The following is a 24179-nucleotide window of genomic DNA, read 5'->3' as shown; positions in this document are numbered from 1 at the left end:
CGGTATAAAAACTCTACCCTGAGTATCCTGTTGAAGTCTTCCTTGTCCACTCGGAGGAAGTGGCAGTTGTCTTCTCTGAGGACGATGGAGGCAGCTCGAGCAGAGTCCGTCACCAGCGCCAGCTTCCCAAAGTCATCTCCCTCGTGCAGGGTACACACCACACCCTGGTGAGAAACACACACGGTTAAAAAACAGACGATTCAGACAGCTGGAGAAGTGCTCGCATGAATGAATATTCTGACCAATCGAACTGTGTGTGTGTGTGTGTGTGTGATCTGAGACCCTTAAACTAGTCATTCACTGTGACGACTTATGATGAGCAAAGTCAGAGTTTCCAAAACTGTGACACAGGTCTCCCCAGGGGTATACAAGGCAGCTGTTGTATGTAGCAGCATTACTGTTGGTCAGAACCCGTTTTGTAAGTATCATCCGGTGTAGTGAAAATATTTCCATAGACAAAGATAAATGAACACACAAGTCCTACCTTGCCGTAGATGACCACATTGACAGAGCCCTTTTGGATGATGTACCAGGATGTGCCCTCCTCACCCTGGTTAAACACTGGAAGGAGAAGAGACAACTTAACGCGTGTCCCTAAAACACACACAGAACGGACGTGAGAGCAGGACTTACACACGGTTCCTGCTTTGGCGTGGGACTCAAATATCAGAACACTGGCCAGCTCCCTCTTCACCTGCAAACGAGATAAAGACAGTTCATTTTAGCATTTGGGACTTCTACTATGAGCTCGTCGGAGCAACATGGCTTTGCCGAAATGAAAAGAGTCTAGACTCACAGTGTTGGAGAGGTGGGATAAGACTCACAGTGTTGGAGAGGTGGGATAAGACTCACAGTGTTGGAGAGGTGGGATAAGACTCACAGTGTTGGAGAGGTGGGAAATAAGACTCACAGTGTGGGAGAGGTGGATAAGACTCACAGTGTTTGGAGAGGTGGGATAGGACTCACAGTGTGTGGAAGGTGGGATAGGACTCACATGTTGGAGAGGTGGATAAGACTCACAGTGTTGGAGAGTGGGTAAGACTCAGTGTTGGAGAGGTGGAAAGACTCACAGTGTTGAGAGTGGATAAGACTCACAGTGTGGGAGAGGTGGGATAAGACTCACAGTGTTGAGAGGTGGGAAAGACTCACAGTGTTGGAGAGGTGGATAAGGATCACAGTGTTGGAGAGGTGGGATAAGAGCTCACAAGTTTGGAGAGGTGGGAAAGACTCACAGTTGGAGAGGTGGATAAGACTCACAGTGTGGAAGAGTGGGATAGCCTGATGTGAAGCAAGTCTCATCATAGATGATCTCCAAATCATCACCTGTCCTCCTGACCAGGACTAGAGAGACACAGAGAGACAGGAGATTTACATACATTTCCAAATTCTATTTATTAGATCAAACGCATGTTTAAAGTGTTGTGTGTGTGTGTGTGTGTGTGTGTGTGGTGTTGTGTGTGTGTGTGTGTGTGTGTGTGTGTGTGGTGTTATGTGTGTGTGTGTCTGTGTGTGTGTCTGTGTGGTACTGACGGTTTGCGGAGGATCATGCGCAGCAGGGCGTCAGGTCCTATCTGGGCAAGGAAGAGGATGGTCTCAGGAAGCTCTTCCTCACTCTCTCTCTTCTCCTCCTCGCTAGGCAACGGGGTGTCCTCCTCCTCGTCGTCAAGGAAACGGTAAAACAGGTACTTGTCCTGGAAACCCAGCTCTTGGTCCACTGGGGGAAGGAGGCACACACACACACACACATACACACACACGGTCAGTAAATCACTGACCAAACATAGTGGGAGAGCTGGAAAAGGTCCAAGGGGAGGGAACTCTAACCTTTTCATCCAATGGGTTTTGAGAAGGAGGTCGAGAAGAAAGGATGTGAGGAAATGCAATTGAGATTCTCCCTATATGTGATGAAATGGTTAAAGAACTTTGAAAGTGTTGTGTCCAGCAGAGGGCAGTGTAGTCTCACCGTGGTTCAGTACTCCCTCCTCCAGCAGAGCCTGCCACATCCCTACAGCATGAGAGCGAGTGTGTACACAGGTACTCTGTTGCACCAGCCAGTCTACCAGCTCTGTACCTACGCAACACTGCCTGCAAGACAAACACACACACAGCGTGACAATAAAGTAACACAAGCATGCATACTGTATTGTATGTATGTGCACAAGCACTTAAAACCACTGCTAACCTAACGTAGATGGTGTTTGCTTTATTTTTTCTTTAGGGGAAATGTAAGTTTGGTCGAAAATACTGTATCCCTGAAAACCAGAGACATCCGCTTTTTGCCAACACCGGGGGGAGGGCAACTGCAGACTAGGTTCTGTTTGCTCCTAGCAGACCTCGGCAAGGCGTAAGCACACGACTGTGCTCGCATACTCCCTGTATGTTAACAATAGCTAGCTAGCTAGCTAGCTAGCTGGGCCTTGCTACCAAACTTTGACTTCGGTTTTGCCAATGGAAAGCTTATTATGCTGTTTGATTAAAAAGTGGTACAGGTCTTTAGTTCAGTTGGTTGGCTTGCTTGCTTTCTCTGCACGAGTAAGCCTATGCTGCTAGTCTAGCTAGCCAGCCAAGCAGCTGACGCCAACAAACACTTAATTGAAAAATCCCATTCATAGTTCCCACCCCTACAGTTGACCAATCCCCAACGAAGAGGCTTAGACTTCAGCTACCAAACTTCAACTTGCCTCGTGTATTTTTTATGTGCGAGCGAACAATTGGAGAGAAAAAAAACAGCCGAACACCAAAACGAACAACAAAGGCACAAAATGTTGTCATAATATATGCGAAGCGCAGCGCCACGTTTCGACTAGTATCAGAATGGCGCTGGAAGGACTAACTTTTTTCTACATATTGTTTGCGCTATCGTTTTCTATGACCGAAAAGACATCGGAACGGCGATCACTAAACTTGATTTGGATGAAGATGTCTACTTCAACGGGTCGTCGGCGCAGGACATAGTGCTCACCCTGGACGAGGCCCTAATGCTCGACACTCGGAAGAGAGACGGCGATATAGAGGCCGACGTACAGGCACCCTGATGAAACTGCGGCGACGAGTAAATAAACCGCCTCTACCCTCTGTTCTATTGGCGAATATATAAAATCACTGGAGAACAAACTGGACAAGCTCCGTTCGAGACTATCCTATCAACGGGACCTGAAGAACTGTAATACCCTATGTTTCTCAGAAACTTGGCTTAACAAGGACATGCATAATATATAACTAGCTCGTTTTTCGATGCATCGGCAGGACAGAATGGCAGTGTCGGATAAGCGTAAGGAGGGTAGTGTGTCTCTCTTTATTAACAGCTGGTGCGCAATCTCTAATATTAAAGAAGTCTCGAGGTTCTGTTCGCCGGAGTTGTGTATGCATTTACCTCCATAAGCAAACAAGAAAATGCTCACCCAGAGACGCCGCTCCTAATGGCCGGTGATTTTAACACACGGAAACTGAAATCCGATTTACCGAATTTCTACAAGCATGTCACCTGTGCAACAAGTGACGGGAAAAAAAACTCTAGATCAATTTTACTCCACACACTGAGACGCCTCCAAAGCTCTCCCTTGCCCTCCATTTKRCAAATCTGACCATAACCGTATCCTCCAGATTACTGCTTACAAGCAAAAACTCAAACAGAAAGTACCAGTGACGCACTCAATACGGGAGTGGTCCGATGAAGCGGAGGCTAAGCTACAGGACTGTTTCGCTAGCACAGACTGGAATATGGTCCAGGAGTTTACCACATCAGTCACCGGCTTCATTAATAAGTGCCATGGAAGCATATTCCAACTAGAAGCCATGGATTACAGGCAACATCCACACTGAGCTAAAGGCTAGAGTTGACACTTTCAAGGAGCGGGACACAAACCCCGGACGCTTATAAAAAAATCCTGCTACACCCTCCGACGAACCATCGAAGAGGCAAAGCGACAATACAGGACTAAGATTGAATCCTACTACACTGGCTTTGACTCTCGTTGGATATAGCCGGCCTTACAAACTATCACGGATTACAAAGGGGAACCCAACCGTGAGCTGCCCAGTGACGCGAGCCTACCAGACAAGCTAAATGGCTTCTATGCTTGCTTAAGGCGCAAGCCACACTGAACCATGCGTGAGAGCACTAGCTGTTCCGGGTGACTGTGTGATCACACTCTCCATTGCCGATGTGAGTAAGACCTTTAAACAGATTAACATTCATAAGGCCGCAGGGCCAGATGGATTACCAGGATGAGTACCAGCTGGCACTTAAGTGTCTTCAATTACATTTCAACCTCTTAATGACCCGGGAGGTAATACCTACCTACAAMGTTTCAAGAAGACCAYCATAGTCCCTGTGACCAAGATAGTCATTCAGACAGGTGATCTTGGCCTGTCATTCTTGACAGGTGATCACCCCATAGCACTTACATCTGTATCCATGAAATGCTTTGAAAGGCTGGTCATGGCCTACATCAACATCATCATCCCAGACCCACTCTAATTTCCATACTGCCCCAACAGATCCACAGACGACGCAATATGTATTGTCACATACTATCCAGTCAAATCAAGGGTCAGTGTGGCAGAGGTGATGTTGCCTACCCTCACCACATGGGGTCGGTCCACCAGGAAGTATTGGATCCAGTTGCAGAAGGAGGTGTTCAGTCCCAGTGTCCTACGCTTGTTGACGAGCTTGGAGGGGACAATGGTGTTGAACATCGAGCTGCATTTAATGAACAGCACTCTCACATAGGTATTCCTCATATGGGGATTAAAGACTGGGACAAGAAGAGGGTGAAAAGGACAGTGAATATGCCTGCCAGCTATTATGTGCATACTCTGAGAACCGCACCCAGGAACTGTAATGTAAACAACGTCTGGCCCCGCAGCCTTGGGAGATCATCCAGTCCTCTGGGTCGGTGGGGGCCCTCACGCACGGCACCATGTTGTTATTGTCGAAGCGTGCATAAAATGCATTGAGTTAGTCTGGTAGAGAGGCATCGTTGGGCAGATCACGGCTGGGTCTTCCTTTGTAATCCGTAATGGACTGTAGCCCATTCCACATGCCTGTGTAATATGATTTCCTTATTCCAATATTGTCCTTTTGCTCGTTTGATGACTCTGCGGAGGTCATAGCGAGACTGCTTGTACTTGTTCCTGTCCTCAGCCATAGCCTCAGGGTTGTCTGCCCTGTGTGCGGTAGCCCTGTTCTTTTAGTTTAGCGCCAACCTTAGTGTTAATCCAGGGATTTTTGATTGGGGAAGAAGCGAACCTTCACTGTGGGGACAACGTCGCCTATACATTTCCTAATGAAGCTGGTGACGTAGGTGGTTATGCCCTCCCCCTTTTGATTTCCCTGACTCCACTGTCCTGTCCACTTGGCAGGGATGTAAAAAGTACTAAGTTGTCATACTTGAGTAAAAGTAAAGATACCTTAAAAAAAATGACTCAAGTAAAATACTTAAGTATGAAAAGTAAATGGAATTGCTAAAGTATAAATCATTTCAAATTCCTTATATTAAGCAAACCAGATGGCACATTATTTTTTTTTTTTAATTGACGGCTAGCCACTCCAACACTCAGACATAATTTACAAATGAAGCATTTGTGTTTAGTGAGTCTGCCAGATCAGAAGCAGTAGGGATGACCAGGGATGTGCTCTTGAGAAGTGTGTGAATTGGACAATTTTCAGAGTACTTTTGGGTGTCAGGGAAAATGTATGGAGTAAAAGGTACATTATTTTATTTCGGAATGTAGTGAAGTAAAAGTAGCCCAAAATATAAATAGTAAAGTAAAGTACAAATACCCCCCCAAAAATACTTAAGTAGTATTTGAAAGCATTTTTACTTAAGTACTTTACACCACTGGCACTCGGTGAATGGAGAATCTATCTATCTTGTCCGAAAGCCATGTCAATGGAACTGGGGTAACAACCGTTTTGCGCTTGTCATCGCCATTTGTCAATTTACACAGTACCTTTGAGAAAATTATTTAGGTAAATGGCCAATACTGAAAAGGAAACTATTTTTTTTTGACTGGATAATTTCAACGAATCACCACCTCACTTTGATTTCTAAATAGCGACAGGGGTTGGCTTTCATTTGAATGATAGCTTAACCCTCAAATCCATTCATTCTAGCCACAATGGTCTGAAAATGACAGCTACGTTCCAAGTCCCACTACGGACTGGCGCGGATGACAAAAACACTTGTACTAAACCAAAGATATTGACCGGTTTTAAGCAATTGATTTTGTAAGATCGCGATGACTATAAACTCTAATACTAACATCACCAATATGCGGTAAAAAGGATGTGCATTTCCTGTCATTCTTGTGTGGTGAAAACATTTGTAATGTAGTAACACGTTCTGTCCACCATAGGGAAATTAGCGTAATTACCTAATTAAATATGTCAATATATTCATATATAATGATAGTAATTGTAGCACACTCACACACTTCCATCTATTTCTCCCTACTTTAACCATGGAAATGCTCATAAGCACAATTTAACCAGGCACTCTAGACTAGAGCGTCCATAGGGGCTGAACGTTTGACATCCCTACATTCACTTTTGCTTTGTGGCCGTAGTGGTAAAGGGGCATCTCCCGCCATTCAATTCACACCCGAGCCTCGGCTTCTGCAAGATGAATGCGACCAACTACACTACAACCATGAATGCAGAAAAGTCAAGTAATGGACAAGGAGTTCTGCTGTGTCTCGCTGTCACCGAGACGTTCACCAGACGAACTGACTTTATTTCAAAAGGTAGGCCTAAGTGCATTTTCCTTTACAATGTAACGGTTAGGCTGCTGTTGAGGGTGCGGCTACTTCATGAGAATAGAATCCCTTTAAATGCATTTGATTTATTGTTTTGACAACACTGACGTTTTGAGTCATTTTTAGTGCCACCTATCAGATGTAACTGTGGACACCACATCGATCTATGGCTTGAGCGGAGTTGAGCAGTGTGCCATTTTCTCGGCTGATATGAAATATACCACCACCAGCGCTGTCCCTTGTGTATCTTGGTTACAATGGTATTTACATTTGGTGAACATTTTTGTCAATTTCGGGGTAATAGTCTATGTTACTCTGGTTGTTGGAGCTATCTGTTGTATGGTGAACTTGGCCTTCATCATGGTTCATTTGAGTAAATCTGGCTTTCATAATAGCCCGTGCTCACCCAGCCACCGACCTTGACCGCACGCCATTGAAACACATGCACACGTACACCCACACCTGTATGTCTTGAGGTGGTACTTCCGGTCTCTGATCATGTGGGGTGCTCTGGAGAGGATGGCGTTTCGCATCACCTTCCCCCCTCGCTGCAGCTTCTCTGACTGAACCTAGAGACGTCACACAGGAACACCATAGTCTCAGCCTCCAGGTTTTAATCATTTAAAGGATGTGCTGAGAAATCCAGAAATCCAGGGGGCTTTCATTCCATGCCTCTGGCAACATAAGCCCCCCCCATCCCCCTCGCATTTACTATATACCCGCTAAGACGTGAATCACAACCACCCAACCTATCGTAACACTCCCAGTTTCCATAGCAACCACACAACTGCTGTCTGCGATGGTGGAGCCATGAATGAAAGGTGAGAAAATAGGAGAAAAACCCAAATCACACCCACACACAGAGAGCTACTTCTGCCACAGCACAGAACTACAAAAGAGGGCATCATAATTGGGCAGATGGTACCTTTTGTTCCGTGTACATGAATTACCTTTCATTAGCATAACTACAGAGGTAGCGGTGTGTGTGTGTGAGTGTGAGTGTGAGTGTGTGTGTGTGTGTGTGTGTGTGTGTGTGTGTGTGTGTGTGTGTGTGTGTGTGCCTGCGTGTTTGGTTGTGTGAATACTTTTAGAATACACACACACACACACACACCGCAGCTTAAAGTCTTACACTGTGTACAGATTTTAAAAGACAGTAGTTTGGGTTTAGTTGAGCACGATAAGTGATATTACTGTCACTGTATAACATTGACACGGGCCATCTTACCTTGTTGAGAGACTTGTTCATGAGGCTGAGAGTATTGGAACCTAGACTGTCTTTGTCTGCCAGCCCTGAGGGAGAAGGGGGAGACAGAGTTATCACCATGGTGATATTTGTAATATGCTATATTTATATTATACAGTCAACTGCATTGTAGTTACTCACGATCATTGTTGGATCCACTCTCCATGGCTCCATATGGAGGGGCCAGAAGTCCAGCCATACACTGACGGTACTTCTACAACACAGCGCACACAGGACTAGTCATCATAATCGATAAACACACACACACACTCACGTCATCTGTCTGACCCTCCATTACCATTAATCTGAACAGGGCTCTAATGCCTTACTCATCACTTCACAACAACAAATGTGTATGTATATGCTGTATGTATATGAATATGTTGTATGTGTATGCTGTATGTATATGAATATGTTGTATGTGTATGCTGTATGTATATGAATATGTTGTATGTGTATGCTGTATGTATATGAATATGTTGTATGTGTATGCTGTATGTATATTGAATATGTTGTATGTTGTATGCTGTATGTATATGAATATGTTGTATGTGTATGCTGTATGTATATGAATATGTTGTTATGTGTATGTTGTATGTATATGAATATGTTGTATGTGTATGCTGTATGTATATGAATATGTTGTATGTGTATGCAGTATAGGACCTTAAGTTGTATTTTTCTTATTTTACATTTGTGTTGGTGTTCTCGTCTATTAGTGTTATGTATTTGGTCATGCTGTATGTTTTGTGTGGACCCCAGGAAGAGTAGCTACTGATACTGCAACAGCTAATGGGGATCCAAATAAAATGCCAAAAAAGCCACGCTCTGGTCATTAGATCAATATATGACCCTGAGTAGCTCCCCCCCTTACCCACACATTCCATTAAGGCAGCCCCCCGCACCTCTCTGATTCAGAGGGGTTGGGTTAAATGCGGAAGACACATTTCAGTTGAAGACTAGGTATCCCCCATTCCCTTTCCCCTTTCGAACGATCACACGCACGTACGCCAGCACACACAGCCTACAACCTTCCCTCAAAACAAAGCCCTTTGTCACCTAGGGACCGTTTACATGTGGAACATCTCAAATTACCTAACAAACACACACATGCACGAGGCTGTATTCTAATCAGGGTCAATGAGTACAGCAAGGACAACAGAGTGCAGTGGAGTGTTTAGCAAGTGTGTGTTAGCGCCTAGGGCTGTGGCCGTCATTCATTTTTGTCAGTCGGTAACTGTCATGCAAATAACTGTCGGTCTCGCGGTAATTGCCCGTTAATTAACATAAAACACGTTTAGCATCTCCGGCCTTACAAGCATAGACTACAAGCCACTGACGCAGACCTTTGGAACATCTGAACTTTAAAATGTGCAATAAATCCATGTAATACTGTATATCCTACACCGTCACAATAAATCCATTATTTATTTTAGGCAGGTCTAAAGAAACAAAAGCATGATATGAAGACAAATGTTGCCTATTTCAGTAGAACAGCATAGCATATTCTGAGTCGCCCTTATGTTAGGCCATGATCTGGCTATGCCATATGGCTGTGGGCTACACTAGTTAATTTAGCAGACAAGATTTACTTATAATTCCCGTGGCATTATTTTATAGTAAGAAGAATACAATTGAACATAGCTGGATAAAATAGAAAGGATATTTTTACCGAACTATTTCTGAGAGAGTGCGCAAGTGTGTGTTGAGCGGTTAACAAAGTGATAATTTGAAACGGGTCCTCCTATATGCTTMATTTAGAGTTATTAATGTAACTTTCATTGTGATACAAACCTTATGCTATATGTTTTGATTTGTAATACATTAAGGATGCATGATGCGACTAATGATGATTTGAAGAAAATCATCATCAGTTTATTGCGCAGGCTGCACACACTTAATCAGTCTCTCGTTCACAATTTGACAAGCACTTGATAATATTGTCACCCATCAGACTATTATCAATTTAATCTGGTCTTTACATATGGCCAACTAATATGTGTGGATTTTTTTTTWATATATATACAGTAGTATGGCCCACAAAGAAAATAAACATGTCATCCGTAGACTGCACTCGAATAGCAAATGGAGGTTACAGTGCCTTCAGAAAGTTGAATAGCCTGGACTTATTCCACATTTTGTTGTGTTAAATCCTTAATTCAAAATGGATTACATGTGTTTCTCACCCATCTACACACAATACCACATAATGACAAAGTGAAAGTGTTTTTTATAAATCTCTGCAAGTGTATTGAAAATAGAAATTCATAAGTATCTAATTTACATAAGTATTCACACCCCTGACTCAATACTGTGTGGAAGCACCTTTAGCAGCGATTACAGCTGTTAGTCTTTCTGGGTAAGTCTGTAAGAGCTTTCCACACCTGGATTGTGCAACATTTAACCATTGTTCATTTCAAAATTCAACAAGCTCTGTCAAATTGGTTGTTGATCATTGCTAGAGATTTAAGTCAAAACTGTAACTCGGCAACTCAGGAACATTCACTGTCTTCTTCGTAAGCACCTCCAGTGTAGATTTGGCCTTGTGTTTTAGGTTATTGTCTTTTTCCTGAAAGGTGAATAAATTTTCCATTCCACCAGATTTTCCTCTAGGATATAGCCTGTGCTTAGCTCCATTTAGTTAATTTTTTATCCTAAAAAAACCCTCAGTCCTTAACAATTGCAAGCATACCCATAACATGATGCAGCCACTACTATGCTTGAAAATATGGAGAGTGGTACTCAGTAATGTGTTGTACTGGATTTGCCTCAAACATAACACTTTGTATTCAGGACAAAAAGGGAATTGCTGTGCCGCATTTCTTTGCAGCATTACTTTAGTGCCTTGTTGCAAACAGGATGCAAGTTTTGGAATATTTTTTTGTGAGTCCATGCAACTTATGTGACTTGTTAAGCACATTTTTACTCCTGACCTTATTTCAGGCTTGCCATAAAAAAAAGAGGTTGAACACATATTGACTCAAGATATTTCAGGTTTTCATTTGTAAGTAATTCTAATAACATAATTCCACTTTGACATTATGGGGTATTATATGTAGGCCAGTGACAAAAACAACATTTAATACACTGCTCAAAAAAATAAAGGGAACACTTAAACAACACAATGTAACTCCAAGTCAATCACACTTCTGTGAAATCAAACTATCCACTTAGGAAGCAACACTGATTGACAATAAATTTCACATGCTGTTGTGCAAATGGAATAGACAAAAGGTGGAAATTATAGGCAATTAGCAAGACACCCCCAATAAAGGAGTGGTTCTGCAGGTGGTGACCACAGACCACTTCTCAGTTCCTATGCTTCCTGGCTGATGTTTTGGTCACTTTTGAATGCTGGCGGTGCTTTCACTCTAGTGGTAGCATGAGACAAAGTCTACAACCCACACAAGTGGCTCAGGTAGTGCAGTTCATCCAGGATGGCCATCAATGCGAGCTGTGGCAAAAAGGTTTGCTGTGTCTGTCAGCGTAGTGTCCAGAGCATGGAGGCGCTACCAGGAGACAGGCCAGTACATCAGGAGACGTGGAGGAGGCCGTAGGAGGGCAACAACCCAGCAGCAGGACCGCTACCTCCGCCTTTGTGCAAGGAGGAGCACTGCCAGAGCCCTGCAAAATGACCTCCAGCAGGCCACAAATGTGCATGTGTCAGCATATGGTCTCACAAGGGGTCTGAGGATCTCACCTCGGTACCTAATGGCAGTCAGGCTACCTCTGGCGAGCACATGGAGGGCTGTGCGGCCCCACAAAGAAATGCACAAATAACCAATTGTTGGAAAATGTACTTGTGTCATGCACACAGTAATGTCCTAACAGGCTTGCCAAAACTATAGTTTGTTAAGAAGAAATTTGTGGATTGTTTGAAAAATGAGTTTTAATGACTCCAACCTAAGTGTATGTAAACTTCCGACTTCAACTGTATCTATCTATCTCTCTCTCTATATCTAAAAACACACATATAAATAATGTATGATTGTGTGCATAAACAGTACGGACAGTATATGAATATAAAAAGTGTGTACAGCAGTAGTTATATAGGATGAGCCTTGGCTAGAATACAGTATATACATATGAAGTGGGTGGCTGAGGTCCTTGATGATCTTCTCGGCCTTCCTGTGACACCGGGTGCTGTAGGTGTCCTGGAGGGCAGGCAGTGTGCCCCCGGTGATGCGTTGGGAAGACCGTACCACCTGGAGAGCCCTGCGGTTGTGGACGGTGCAGTTGCCGTACCAGGTGGTGATACAGCTCAACAGGATGCTCTCAAAGGTGCATCTATAGAAGTTCATGAGGGTCTTAGGGGCCAAGCCAAATTCCTTCAGCCTCTTTATTGAAGAGGCGCTGTTGCACATTCTTCACCACACGGTCTGTGTGGATGGAATATTTCAGATTGTCAGTGATGTGCACGCCGAGGAACTTGAAGCTTTTCACCCTCTCCACTGCGGCCCGTCGATGTGATGGGGGCGTGCTCTTTCTGCTGTCTCCTGAATTACACGATCAGCTCCTTGGTTTGTTGATGTTGAGAGGTTAGTTTCCTGGCACCACTCCGCCAGGGCCCTCACCTCCTCCCTGTAGGCTAGTTCGTTGTTGTTTGTAAATCAGGCCTACCACTGTTGTGTGGTCTGCAAACTTGACGTTTGAGTTGGAGATGTGCGTGGCCACGCAGTCATGGGTGAACAGGAAGTACAGAATGGGGCTGAGCACACACCTTTTTCCACACGCGATTGAGCAATAACTGGGCTTACAAGAACACATTTCACAAGGCTCTGTAGGCTATGGGGTATCCAACCCTGTTCCAGGGTCCTAGGCCTATAGGCTATGCCTGGAGTTATTTGGCCAATTCAGTTGTGAGAGAAATCATATCAAAACATATAGGCCTATGGGCAAGGCTAACTGATGCACGTGACTATGATTTGAAAAAGTCTCAAAGAAATGCATGTGCTTTTTCTTGCCTTAGACTGCACACACTGGGCATCATTCACAAGTGATATTATTAATATTATTATCATCGTCATCATGTTAATCTCGTCTTTACATATACTAAATAATATACGTGTGAAATTTGTTTTGATTTAGAATGAGCCATCAAAAATACGTCACCCACAGTTCATGTTCATGCCAGTCAGGTAGGCGACTCCGGTTGTAAAGCGAAGCAATGTGCTTCATATTAGGAAAGTTGAGAAATAAATATAGTAGGCCTAGCCTATAGAAAGCTGATGGGATCCTCCTCTTTTTAATATTTTATTTCACCAGGTAGGCCAGTTGAGAACAAGTTCTCATTTACAACTGCGACCTGGCCAAGATAAAGCAAAGCAGTGCGACACAAACAACAACACAGTTACACATGGGATAAACAAACGTACAGTCAATAACACAATAGAAAAAGTCTATATACAGTGTGTGCAAATGGCGTGAGGTGGTAAGGCAATAAATAGGCCATAGTAGCAAAGTAATTACAATTTAGCAAATTAACACTAGAGTGATAGATGTGCAGATGATGATGTGCAAGTATACATTTTTTATTTATTTTTTATTTCACCTTTATTTAACCAGGTAGGCTAGTTGAGAACAAGTTCTCATTTGCAACTGCGACCTGGCTAAGATAAAGCATAGCAGTGTGAACAGACAACACAGAGTTGACACATGGAGTAAACAATAAACAAGTCAATAACATGGTAGAAAAAAAAAGATTCTATATACAATGTGTGCAAAAGCATGAGGTAGGCAATAAATCGAATAATTACAATTTAGCAGATTAACACTGGAGTGATAAATCATCAGATGATCATGTGCAAGAAGAGATACTGGTGTGCAAAAGAGCAGAAAAGTAAAATAAATAAAAGCAGTATGGGGGGTGAGGTAGGTAATTGGGTGGGTTAGTTTACAGATGGACTATGTACAGCTGCAGCGATCGTTAGCTGCTCGGATAGCAAGATTTTTAAAGTTGTTGAGGAGATAAAAGTCTCCAACTTCAAGAGATTTTTGCAATTCGTTCCAGTCGCAGGCAGCAGAGAACTGGAAGGAAAGGCGTCCAAATGAGGTTTTGGCTTTAGGGATGATCAGTGAGATACACCTGCTGGAGCGGCGTGCTACGGGTGGGTGTTGTTATGGTGACCAGTGGAGCTGAGATAGGGGGGTTGGCTTTACCGTAGCAAAGACTTATAGATGACCTCGAGCCATGGGTTTGGCGACAAATATGTAGTTTGCGCCAGCCGACGAGAGCATACAGGTCGCAGTGGTGGGTGGTATATGGGGCTTTTGGTGACAAAACGGATGGCACTGTGTAGACTGCCATCCAGTTTGCTGAGTAGAGTGTTGGAGGCTATTTTGTAAATGACATGCGCGAAGTCGAGGATTGGTAGGAAAGTCAGTTTTACGAGGATATGTTTGGCGGCGTGAGTGAAGGAGGCTTCGTTGTGAAATAGGAAGCCGATTTTAGATTTAATTTTGGATTGGAGATTTTTAATATGAGTCTGGAAGGAGAGTTTACAGTCTAGCCAGACACGTAGGTATTTGTAGTTGTCCACATATTTCTAAGTCAGAACTGTTCAGAGTAGTGATGCTATACGGGTGATCGGGTATGGGCAGCGATCGGTTGAAAAGCATGCATTTAGTTTTACTAGCGTTTAAGAGCAGTTGGAGGCCACGGAAGTAGTGTTGTAACGCATTGAAGCTCGTTTGTTAACACAGTGTACAAATAAGGGCCAGATGTATACAGAATGGTGTCGTCTGCGTAGATGTGGATCAGGGAATCACCCGCAGCAAGAGCGACATCATTGATGTATGCAGAGAAAAGAGTCGGCCTGAGAATTGAACCCTGTGGTACCGCATTGAGACTGCCAGAGGTCCGGACAACAGGCCTTCCGATTTGACACACTGAACTCTATCTGAGAAGTAGTTGGTGGTGAACGCATAGGTGAGGCCAAGTCATTTGAAGCAAAGGCCGAAGGCTGTTGAGTCTGTCGATAAGAATACGGTGATTGACAGAGTCGAAAGCCTTGGCCAGGTCGATGAAGACGGCTGCACAGTACAGTCTTTTATCGATGGCGGTTATGATATCGTTTAGTACCTTGAGCGTGGCTGAGGTGCACCCGTGACCAGCTCGGAAACCGGATTGCACAGCGGAGAAGGTACGGTGGGATTCGAAATGGTCAGTGATCTGTTTGTTAACTTGGCTTTCGAAGACTTTAGAAAGGCAGGGCAGGATGGATATAGGTCTATAACAGTTTGGGTCTAGAGTGTCACCCTCTTTGAAGAGAGGGATGACCACGGCAGCTTTCCAATCTTTAGGAATCTCGGACGATACGAAAGAGAGGTTGAACAGACTGGTAATAGGGGTTGCAACAATGGCGGCGGATCATTTTAGAAAGAGAGGGTCCAGATTGTCTAGCCCAGCTGTACGGGTCCAGACCGTAGTCAAATTCCACATGACCGCTGAGTCACAGTAACTAGGCTTCACCAAAACTGTCCTCTGGTGCCGCTGATGGTCATTAGTCCCCAACAAACTTGCTAACCGCCAGTCTTAACATTCAGGAACCTGCTGATACACGCACGCACACGCACAACAAATCAGCTGATTAATCACATCTGCACCAAAACCAGAAACAGTTTACCGGGTGGTTGTATTTTCTATCAAGTCATGAATGAATACACACACACACACACACAACTAAACTCACCCAGGGTCTTCTCCAAGCTCTACGGCTGGGAAGATCCCCTAAGAGGTGCCCTCTGCTCCTGTAATCCGCATCACACAGTACTACCCCAGAGGTCTCCTCTCACACACACGCGCTCAGTCCTCTTTGAAACAGCGCTCCGGTTCTCAGCGTCTCTCTCAACGAGCCAAGCGCCCGACCAAGCAGAGGTTGCCACGACAATCACAGCTTTTCAGAGAGCGAGAGAAAGGGGGAGAGTGTGTGTGAGAGAGCGAGAATGTGAGAGAGAGTGTGAGTGTGTGTGTGAGAGAGAGACGGAAGGACGATAGACAGCATTTGTTTCAGAGAATCACAAAGAAACCAAAATGTTACTATAATGTAATTATTATGCAAAGACCATTCAAATTAAATGTATTTGTCACACGTGCCGAATACAACAGGTGTAGTAGACCTTACCGTGAAATGCTTACTTACAAGCCCTTAACCAACAACGCAGTTTAAAATAAAACAGAGTTAAGAAAATATTTACTTAATAAGCTAAAGTAACAAATAACAGAAAACAACATTAACAACGCTATATACGCTATAAATCTACAACAGAAGCTAGCCAGTAGTTAGCCAGCTCACAAGCTAACGTGAGTAGTTCAGCTAACCACAGCTAGCGCTTATCAGCTATCCTTTAGCTCTGAAAACTATTGCCAGTTTTGTACAACGCGACTCAGACCAGAGCATACCAGACCTATTTTCTCTCCATATCCCCGGATTTTTACCGCAAGCTCTGGACATTTACACCTGGATCTTGCAGCTAACTAGCTGCTATCCGAGTGACTATTGGCTAACATCAATTCCGGAGCAGCAAACACCAATTTCCGGAGCTAGCCAGCTGAAGAGTCCATCAGCCACTCCTGGGCTACAATCACCTATCGGACCCGTTTTAACTGCCGATGCGGAGCCGTGGCCTTCAGACTGGGATCCGAGTTATCTCCGAGGAGTTATTCATCTAGCCAGAGTTAGCCAGCTCACAAGCTAACGTGAGTAGTTCAGCTAACCACAGCTAGCGCTTATCAGCTATCTTTAGCTCTGAAACTTTTGCAGTTTTGTACAACGCGACTCAGACCAGAGCATACCAGACCTATTTTCTTCCATATCCCGGTTTTACCGCAATCTCTGGACATTTACACTGGATCTTGCAGCTAACTAGCTGCTATCGAGTGACTATTGGTAACATCAATTCCAGAGCAAACACAATTATCCCGGAGCTAGCCAAGCTGAAGAGTTCATCAGCCACTCCTGGGCTACAATTACCTATCCGGACCGTTTTATGCGGATGCGGAGCCCACCGGGCCTTCAGAGACTGGGATACCGACGTTATCTGCCCGAGGGAGTTATTCAACTGGCCCCATCGCGACGTAACTTGAACGCCCATATGCTAACTGCGGCCCGCTAATCGTTAGCTGTCTGAGCATATGGCTGCTATCTGAACAGGTCTATCGAACAATCTTTACGCCGCGGGCTAGCTTAGTGGAGGCCTCATGCTCCATCTACGGCTGCCCCCTGGACACTATGATCACTTGGCTACATAGCTGATGCTTGCTTGACTGTCCATTAATTCACGGTATCCATTCCGTTTATTTGTGTTTTATCTGTCGGCTCTGTTGCTTTAACTCAGGTTTGTTGTGTAGTTAATCCGACCCTCTCTGCCTAGCCGTGCCATTTTTACCTGCTGCTGCTGTGTTAACTGACTAGCTGCTGTTATCTCACCTGTTTTTTTAGCTAGCTCTCCAATCAAGACTGCAATCACTTTATGCCTTATTGTATGTCTCCCTCAAATATCAATATGCCTTGCATACTGTTGTTCAGGCTAGCTACATTGTTTTGGTTTGCAATGGAACCCCGTAGTTCCACTCTCCGTACTCTGATACCCCTTCGTCCACCCCCACACATGCGGTGACCTCACCCATTGAGACCAGCATGTCCAGAGATACAACCTCTCTTATCATCACCCAGTGCCTGGGCTTGCCTCCGCTGTACCCGTGCCCCACCATACCCTGTCTGACACATTATGCCAGATCTATTCTACCACGCCCTAAATCTGCTCCTTTTATTCTTTTGTCCCAACGCTCTAGGACCAGTTTTGATAGCTTTAGCCGACCTCATCCTACTATCCTCTGTTCTGGGTGATGTGAAGGTAAACCTGGCTGCATGTCCCCAGTCACCCTCATTTGTTGACTTTGTGATCGAAAAAGCCTTGCCTCATGCATGTCAATCAGAAGCCTCCTCCCTAAGTTTGCCTTACTCACGCTTTAGCACTCTGCCAACCTGATTGTCTTGCGTGTCCGAATCCTGGCTTAGGAAGGCCACCAAAAATTCTGAGATTTCCATACCCAACTATAACTTTTCCGTCAAGATAGAACTGCCAAAGGGGGAGGAGTTGCAATCTACTGCAGAGATAGCCTGCAAAGTTCTGTATACTTTCCAGGTCTATGCCCAAACAGTTCGAATTTAATTTTAAAATTAATCTCTCCAGAAATAGTCTCTCACTGTTGCCGCTGCTACGACCCCTCAGCTCCAGCTGTGGCTGGACACCATCTGTGAATTGATCGCTCCCCATCTAGCTTCAGAGTTTGTTCTGTTAGGTGACTAAACTGGGATATGCTTAACACCCGGCAGTCCTACAATCCAAGCTTGATGCCCTCAATTCACACAATCATCAAGGAACCACAGGTACAACCCTAAATCCGTAAACATGGCACCCTAATAGACTTATCCTGACAACCTGCCCTCCAAATACACCTCTTGCTGTCTTCAATCAAGTCTAGTGATCACTGCTCATTGCTGTATCCGCCACGGGTCCGCGGTCAAACGACCACCCCTCATCACTGTCAAACGCTCCCTAAAACACTTCTGCGAGCAGGCCTTTCTAATCGACTGCCCGGGTTCCCTGGAAGGATATTGACCTCATCCCGTCAGTTGAGGATGCCTGGTCATTCTTTAAATGTTACTTCCTCACCATATTAGACAAGCATGCTCCGTTCAAAAAATGCAGACAGAAGATAATAGCCCCTGGTTCACTCCAGACCTGACTACCCTCGACAGCACAAAAAAATCCTGTGGCGAACTGCAATAGCATCGAAGAGCCCGCGATATGCAACTGTTCAGGGAAGTCAGGAACCAATACACGCAGTCAGTCAGGAAGCAAAGGCAGCTTTTTCAAGCAGAAATTTGCATCCTGTAGCTCTACTCCAAAAGTTCTGGGATACTGTAAAGTCAATGGAGAACAAGAGCACCTCCTCCCAGCTGCCCACTGCACTGAGGCTAGGTAAACGGTCACCACGATAAATCCGTGATAATCGAAGACTTCAACAAGCATTTCTCAATGGCTGGCCATGCCTTCTCCTGGCGATCTCAACTTGGCCAACAGCCCGCCCTCCCGCTGCTACTCGCCCAAGCTCCCAGCTTCTCCTTTACCCAAATCCAGATAGCAGATGTTCGAAAGAGCTGGAAAACCTGGACCCATACAAATCAGCTGGGCTTGACAATCTGACCCCTATTTCTGAAACTGTCCGCGCCATTGTCGCACCCCCTATCACCAGCCTGTTCAACCTCTCCTTCGTATCATCTGAGATCCCAAGGATTGGAAAGCTGCCGCGGTCATCCCTCTTCAAGGGGGAGACACCCTGGACCAAACTGTACAGACTATATCCATCCTGCCCTGCCTATCTAAGGTCTTCGAAAGCCAAGTCAACAAACAGATCACTGACCATCTCGAATCCCACCGTACTTCTCCGCTGTGCAATCCGGTTTCCGAGCCGGTCATGGGTGCACTCAGCCAGCTCAAGGTACTAAACGATATCATAACCGCCATCGATAAAAGACATTACTGTGCAGCCGTCTTCATCGACCTGGCCAAGGCTTTCGACTCTGTCAATCACCATATTCTTATCGGAAGCTCAGTAGCCTCGGTTTTTCTAATGACTGCCTTGCCTGGTTCACCAACTACTTTGCAGACAGAGTTCAGTGTGTCAAATCGGAGGCATGTTGTCCGGTCCTCTGGCAGTCTCTATGGGGGTACCACAGGGTTCAATTTCGGGCCGACTCTTTTCTCTGTTATACATCAATGATGTTGCTCTTGCTGCGGGCGATTCCTGATCCACCTCTACGCAGACGAACCATTCTATATACTTCCGGCCCTTCTTGGACACTGTACTATCTAACCTCAAACGAGCTTCAATGCATACAACACTCCTTCCGTGCCTCCAACTGCTCTTAAACGCTAGTAAAACCAAATGCATGCTTTTCAACCGTTCGCTGCCTGCACCCGCACGCCCGACTAGCATCACCACCCTGGACGGTTCCGACCTAGAATATGTGGACATCTATAAGTACCTAGGTGTCTGGCTAGACTGCAAACTCTCCTTCCAGACTCATATCAAACATCTCCAATCCAAAATCAAAGCAAGAATCGGCTTTCTATTCCGCAACAAAGCCTCCTTCACTCACGCCGCCAAACTTACCCTAGTAAAACTGACTATCCTACGATCCTCGACTTCGCGATGTCATCTACAAAAAGCTTCAATACTCTACTCAGAAACTGGATGCAGTTTATTCACAGTGCCATTCGTTTTGTTACTAAGCACCTTATACGACCACCACTGCGACCTGTATGCCCTAGTCGGCTGGCCTCGTACATGTTCGTCGTCAGACCACTGGCTCCAGGTCATCTACAGGCTATGCTAGGTAAAGTGCCCGCTTATCTCAGTTCACTGGTCACGATGGCTACACCCACTGCAACACGCGCTCCGCAGGTGTATCTCACTGATCATCCCTAAAGAAAAACTCATTTGGACGCCTTTCCTTCAGTTTTTGCTGCCTGCGACTGGAACGAATTGCAAAAATCTCTGAAGTTGGAGACTTTTATCTCCCTCAACAACTTTAAAAATCTGCTATCCGAGCAGCTAACCGATCGCTGCAGCTGTACATAGTCCATCTGTAACCTACACCCAATTTACCTACCTACCCCCCATACTGCTTTTATTTATTTACTTTTCTGCTCTTTTGCACAAAGTATCTCTTCTTGCACATGATCATCTGATGATTTATCACTCCAGTGTATATCTGCTAAATTGTATTATTCGATTTATTGCCTACCTCATGCCTTTTGCACACATTGTATATAGATTCTCTTTTTTTTTTCTACCATGTTATTGACTTGTTTATTGTTTACTCCATGTGTAACTCTGTGTTGTCTGTTCACACTGCTATGCTTTATCTTGGCAAGGTCGCAGTTGCAAATGAGAACTTGTTCTAACTAGCCTACCTGGTTAAATAAAGGTGAAAAAATAATAATAATAAATAAATAAAAAAATACAGTTGAAGTCGGAAGTTTACATACACTTAGGTTGGAGTCATTAAAACTCATTTTTCAAACACTCCACAAATTTCTTGTTAACAATCTATAGTTTTGGCAAGTTTGTTAGGACATCTACTGTGTGCATGACACAAGTAATTTTTCCAACAATTGTTTACAGACAGATTATTTCACATATAATTCACAGTATCACAATTCCAGTAGGTCAGAAGTTTACATGCACTATGTTGACTGTGCCTTTAAACAGCTTGAAAATTCCAGAAAATGATTTAAAGGTTTTAGAAGCTTCTGATAGGCTAATTGACATCTTTTGAGTCAATTGGAGGTGTACCTGTGGATGTATTTCAAGGCCTACCTTCAAACTCAGTGCCTCTTTGCTTGACATCATGGGAAAAGCAAAAGAAATCAGCCAAGACCTCATAAAAAATTGTAGACCTCCACAAGTCTGGTTCATCCTTGGGAGCAATTTCCAAACGCCTGAAGGTACCACGTTCATCTGCACAAACAATAGTACGCAAGTATAAACACCATGGGACCACRCAGCCGKCAYACYGCTCAGGAAGGAGATGCGTTCTGTCTCATAGAGATGAACGTACTTTAGTGCGAAAAGTGCAAATCAATTCCAGAACAACAGCAAAGGACCTTGTGAAGATGCTGGAGGAAACAGGTACAAAAGTATCTATATCCACCGTAAAATGAGTCCTATATCGACATAACCTGAAAGGCTGCTCAGCAAGGAAGAAGCCACTGGTCCAAAACCGCCATAAAAAAGCCAGCCTACGGTTTGCAACTGCAAATGGGGACGAATAATTTCTCTACTATTATTCTGACATTTCACATTCTTAAAATAAAGTGGTGACCTAAGACAGGGAATYTTTTACTAGAATTAAATGTTAGGAATTGTGAAAAACTGAGTTAAAAGTTATTTGGCTAAGGTGTATRTAAACTTCCGACTTCAACTGTATACTGAGTCAATGTGGGGGGGTACAGGTTATTCGAGGTCATTTGTACATGTAGGTAGGGGTAAAGTGACTATGCATACTGCAGATAATAAACAGCGAGTAGCAGCAGTGTAAAAACAAAGGGAGGCCATTTGATTAATTGTTCAGCAGTCTTATGGCTTGGGGGTTGTAGCTGTTAAGGATCCTTCTGGTCCTAGACTTGGCGCTCTGGTACCATTTGCCGTGCAGTAGCAGAGAGAACAGTTTGACTCAGATGACCATAGTCTTTGTCAATTTTTTGGACCTTCCCCTGACAACGCCTAGTATATAGGTCCTGGATGGCAGGAAGCTTGGCCCTGGTGATGTACTGGGCTCTGTAGTGCCTTATGGTCGGATGCCGAGCAGTTGCCATACCATGCGGTGATGCAACCGGTCAGGATGCTCTCGATGGTGCAGCTGTAGAACTTTGAGGATCTGGGGAGCCATGCCAAATCTTTTCAGTCTCCTGAGGGGGRAAAGGCATTGTCGTGCCCGCTTCATGACTGTCTTGGTGTGTTCGGACCATGATAGTTTGTTGGCGATGTGGACACCAAGGGTCTTGAAACTTTCGACCCGCTTCACTACAGCCCCATCGATGTGAATGGGGGCGTGTTCGGCCCTCCTTTTCATGTAGTCCACAATCAGCTCCTTTGTCTTGCTCACGTTGAGAGAGAGAGAGGTTGTTGTCCTGGCATCACACTGCCAGGTCTCTGACCTCTTCCCTATAGACTGTCTCATCGTTGTCAGTGATCAAACCTACCACTGTTGTGTCGTGTTGGAGTCGTGCTTGGCCACGCGGTGGGGGGTGAAAAGGGAGTACAGGAGGGGACTAAGCACACACCCCTGAGGGGCCCCCGTGTTCAGGATCAGCATGAAGATCATCTGTGGATCTGTTGGGATGGTATGCAAATTGGAGTGGCTCTAGGGTTTCCGGGATGACGGTGTTGATGTGAGCCATGACCAGCCTTTCAAAGAATTTCATGGCTACCAACGTGAGTCGTAGTGGTAGTCATTTAGGTAGGTTACCTTCGCTTTCTTGGGCACAGGGACTATGGTGGTCTGCTAGAAACATGTAGGTATTACACTCGGTCAGGGAGTGGTTGAAAATATCAGTGAAGACACTTGCCAGTTGGTCCACGCATGCTTTTAGTACACATCCTGGTAACCATCTGGCCCTGCGGCCTTGGGAATTTTGACATGTTTAAAGGTCTTGCTCACATCGGCTACGGAGAGCGTGATCGCACAATTGTCCGGAACAGCTGGTGCTCTCATGCATGCTTCAGTGTTGCTTGCCTCCGGGGCCATTATCATTCTAGTGTGTAAATTCTAAGAAACATGTTCTCAGGTAAATAGCACTGAAAAAGTACTGTAACAAATATCAAATAATGATTATATTTATCATTAAGTGAATGGCTAACCTTTCCTCTGCCCCCTCTTATTCCACAAGACAGAAGTTGACACACTTTGGGGTGACTGTGTGGGGTTGAGATGAATAGTATAAAAGTGGTGGCCCTGTCCAGCCATGTCTCTGGGCCCCTGTAGTAATACTATTGTATCATCTGTCAAATAGTGTGACTCTCAGTCTGTGTGACCTGGCCCTGGGGATGTGTTATGACAGATCTAGCTTTCAGACACTTTGTGGTTTCCTCTCCTTTAACCAGCGTGATATGCTACTTCAAGACAATGGCAGCAGTAAGAGACTGGCACCAAGGCTAATATCCCACACTGTTACACTGTATGAATCCTAATCTCCTCCTGTGTCAAACACACACACACACACACTTGACATGAGATCAAAACACTGAGGTTTTTATGTCCATTGTAAGAGCTACAGCCTCAGTCACGCTCTCTCTGATCTATCTCTAGACTCCTAAAATAGACACCGGAGAAGAGAGAGAGCTGAGAGAGGGAGAGCTGAAGAAAGACAGCCAGGGGGAGAGTGCACTTAACAGAGACAAAAACACTCTTCGACCACTAGTGCTATACTTCCTACACATCMTACTCCGCCGCTCAACTGCTGGACACATTAAAGACCCCCCCCCATGCTCAAAAACACTCACATGAGGACTGGTTCAGTTGTAGCATGTATCATCCCAATGCCCCCAGGCAGTGAAAATGACAGCAGGTTCCACAAGCTCACACAAACAGGACTGTACTGA

The 24179-nt window shown here is 44.7% G+C and overlaps 1 protein-coding gene across 1 annotated transcript in view; it reads right to left on the bottom strand.

Moving 5' to 3' along the window:
• The window catches only part of LOC111979745 (rap guanine nucleotide exchange factor 4-like), a 49384-nt gene that overhangs the window by 7064 nt on the left and 18141 nt on the right, over nucleotides 1–24179 (bottom strand). Inside the window, 11 exon segments of the mRNA XM_024010433.2 lie at nucleotides 18–164; nucleotides 485–561; nucleotides 634–694; nucleotides 853–875; nucleotides 1279–1330; nucleotides 1332–1341; nucleotides 1531–1714; nucleotides 1964–2085; nucleotides 7222–7328; nucleotides 7988–8052; nucleotides 8147–8219. Of these exon segments, the coding sequence (XP_023866201.1) occupies nucleotides 18–164; nucleotides 485–561; nucleotides 634–694; nucleotides 853–875; nucleotides 1279–1330; nucleotides 1332–1341; nucleotides 1531–1714; nucleotides 1964–2085; nucleotides 7222–7328; nucleotides 7988–8052; nucleotides 8147–8219 (921 nt within the window).

This window comes from Salvelinus sp. IW2-2015, linkage group LG19, assembly GCF_002910315.2.
Source record: "Salvelinus sp. IW2-2015 linkage group LG19, ASM291031v2, whole genome shotgun sequence".
NCBI lineage: Eukaryota > Metazoa > Chordata > Actinopteri > Salmoniformes > Salmonidae > Salvelinus > Salvelinus sp. IW2-2015.
Note: the sequence above shows the minus strand (reverse complement) of the source record. Positions and strands in the feature narration are given on the sequence as shown.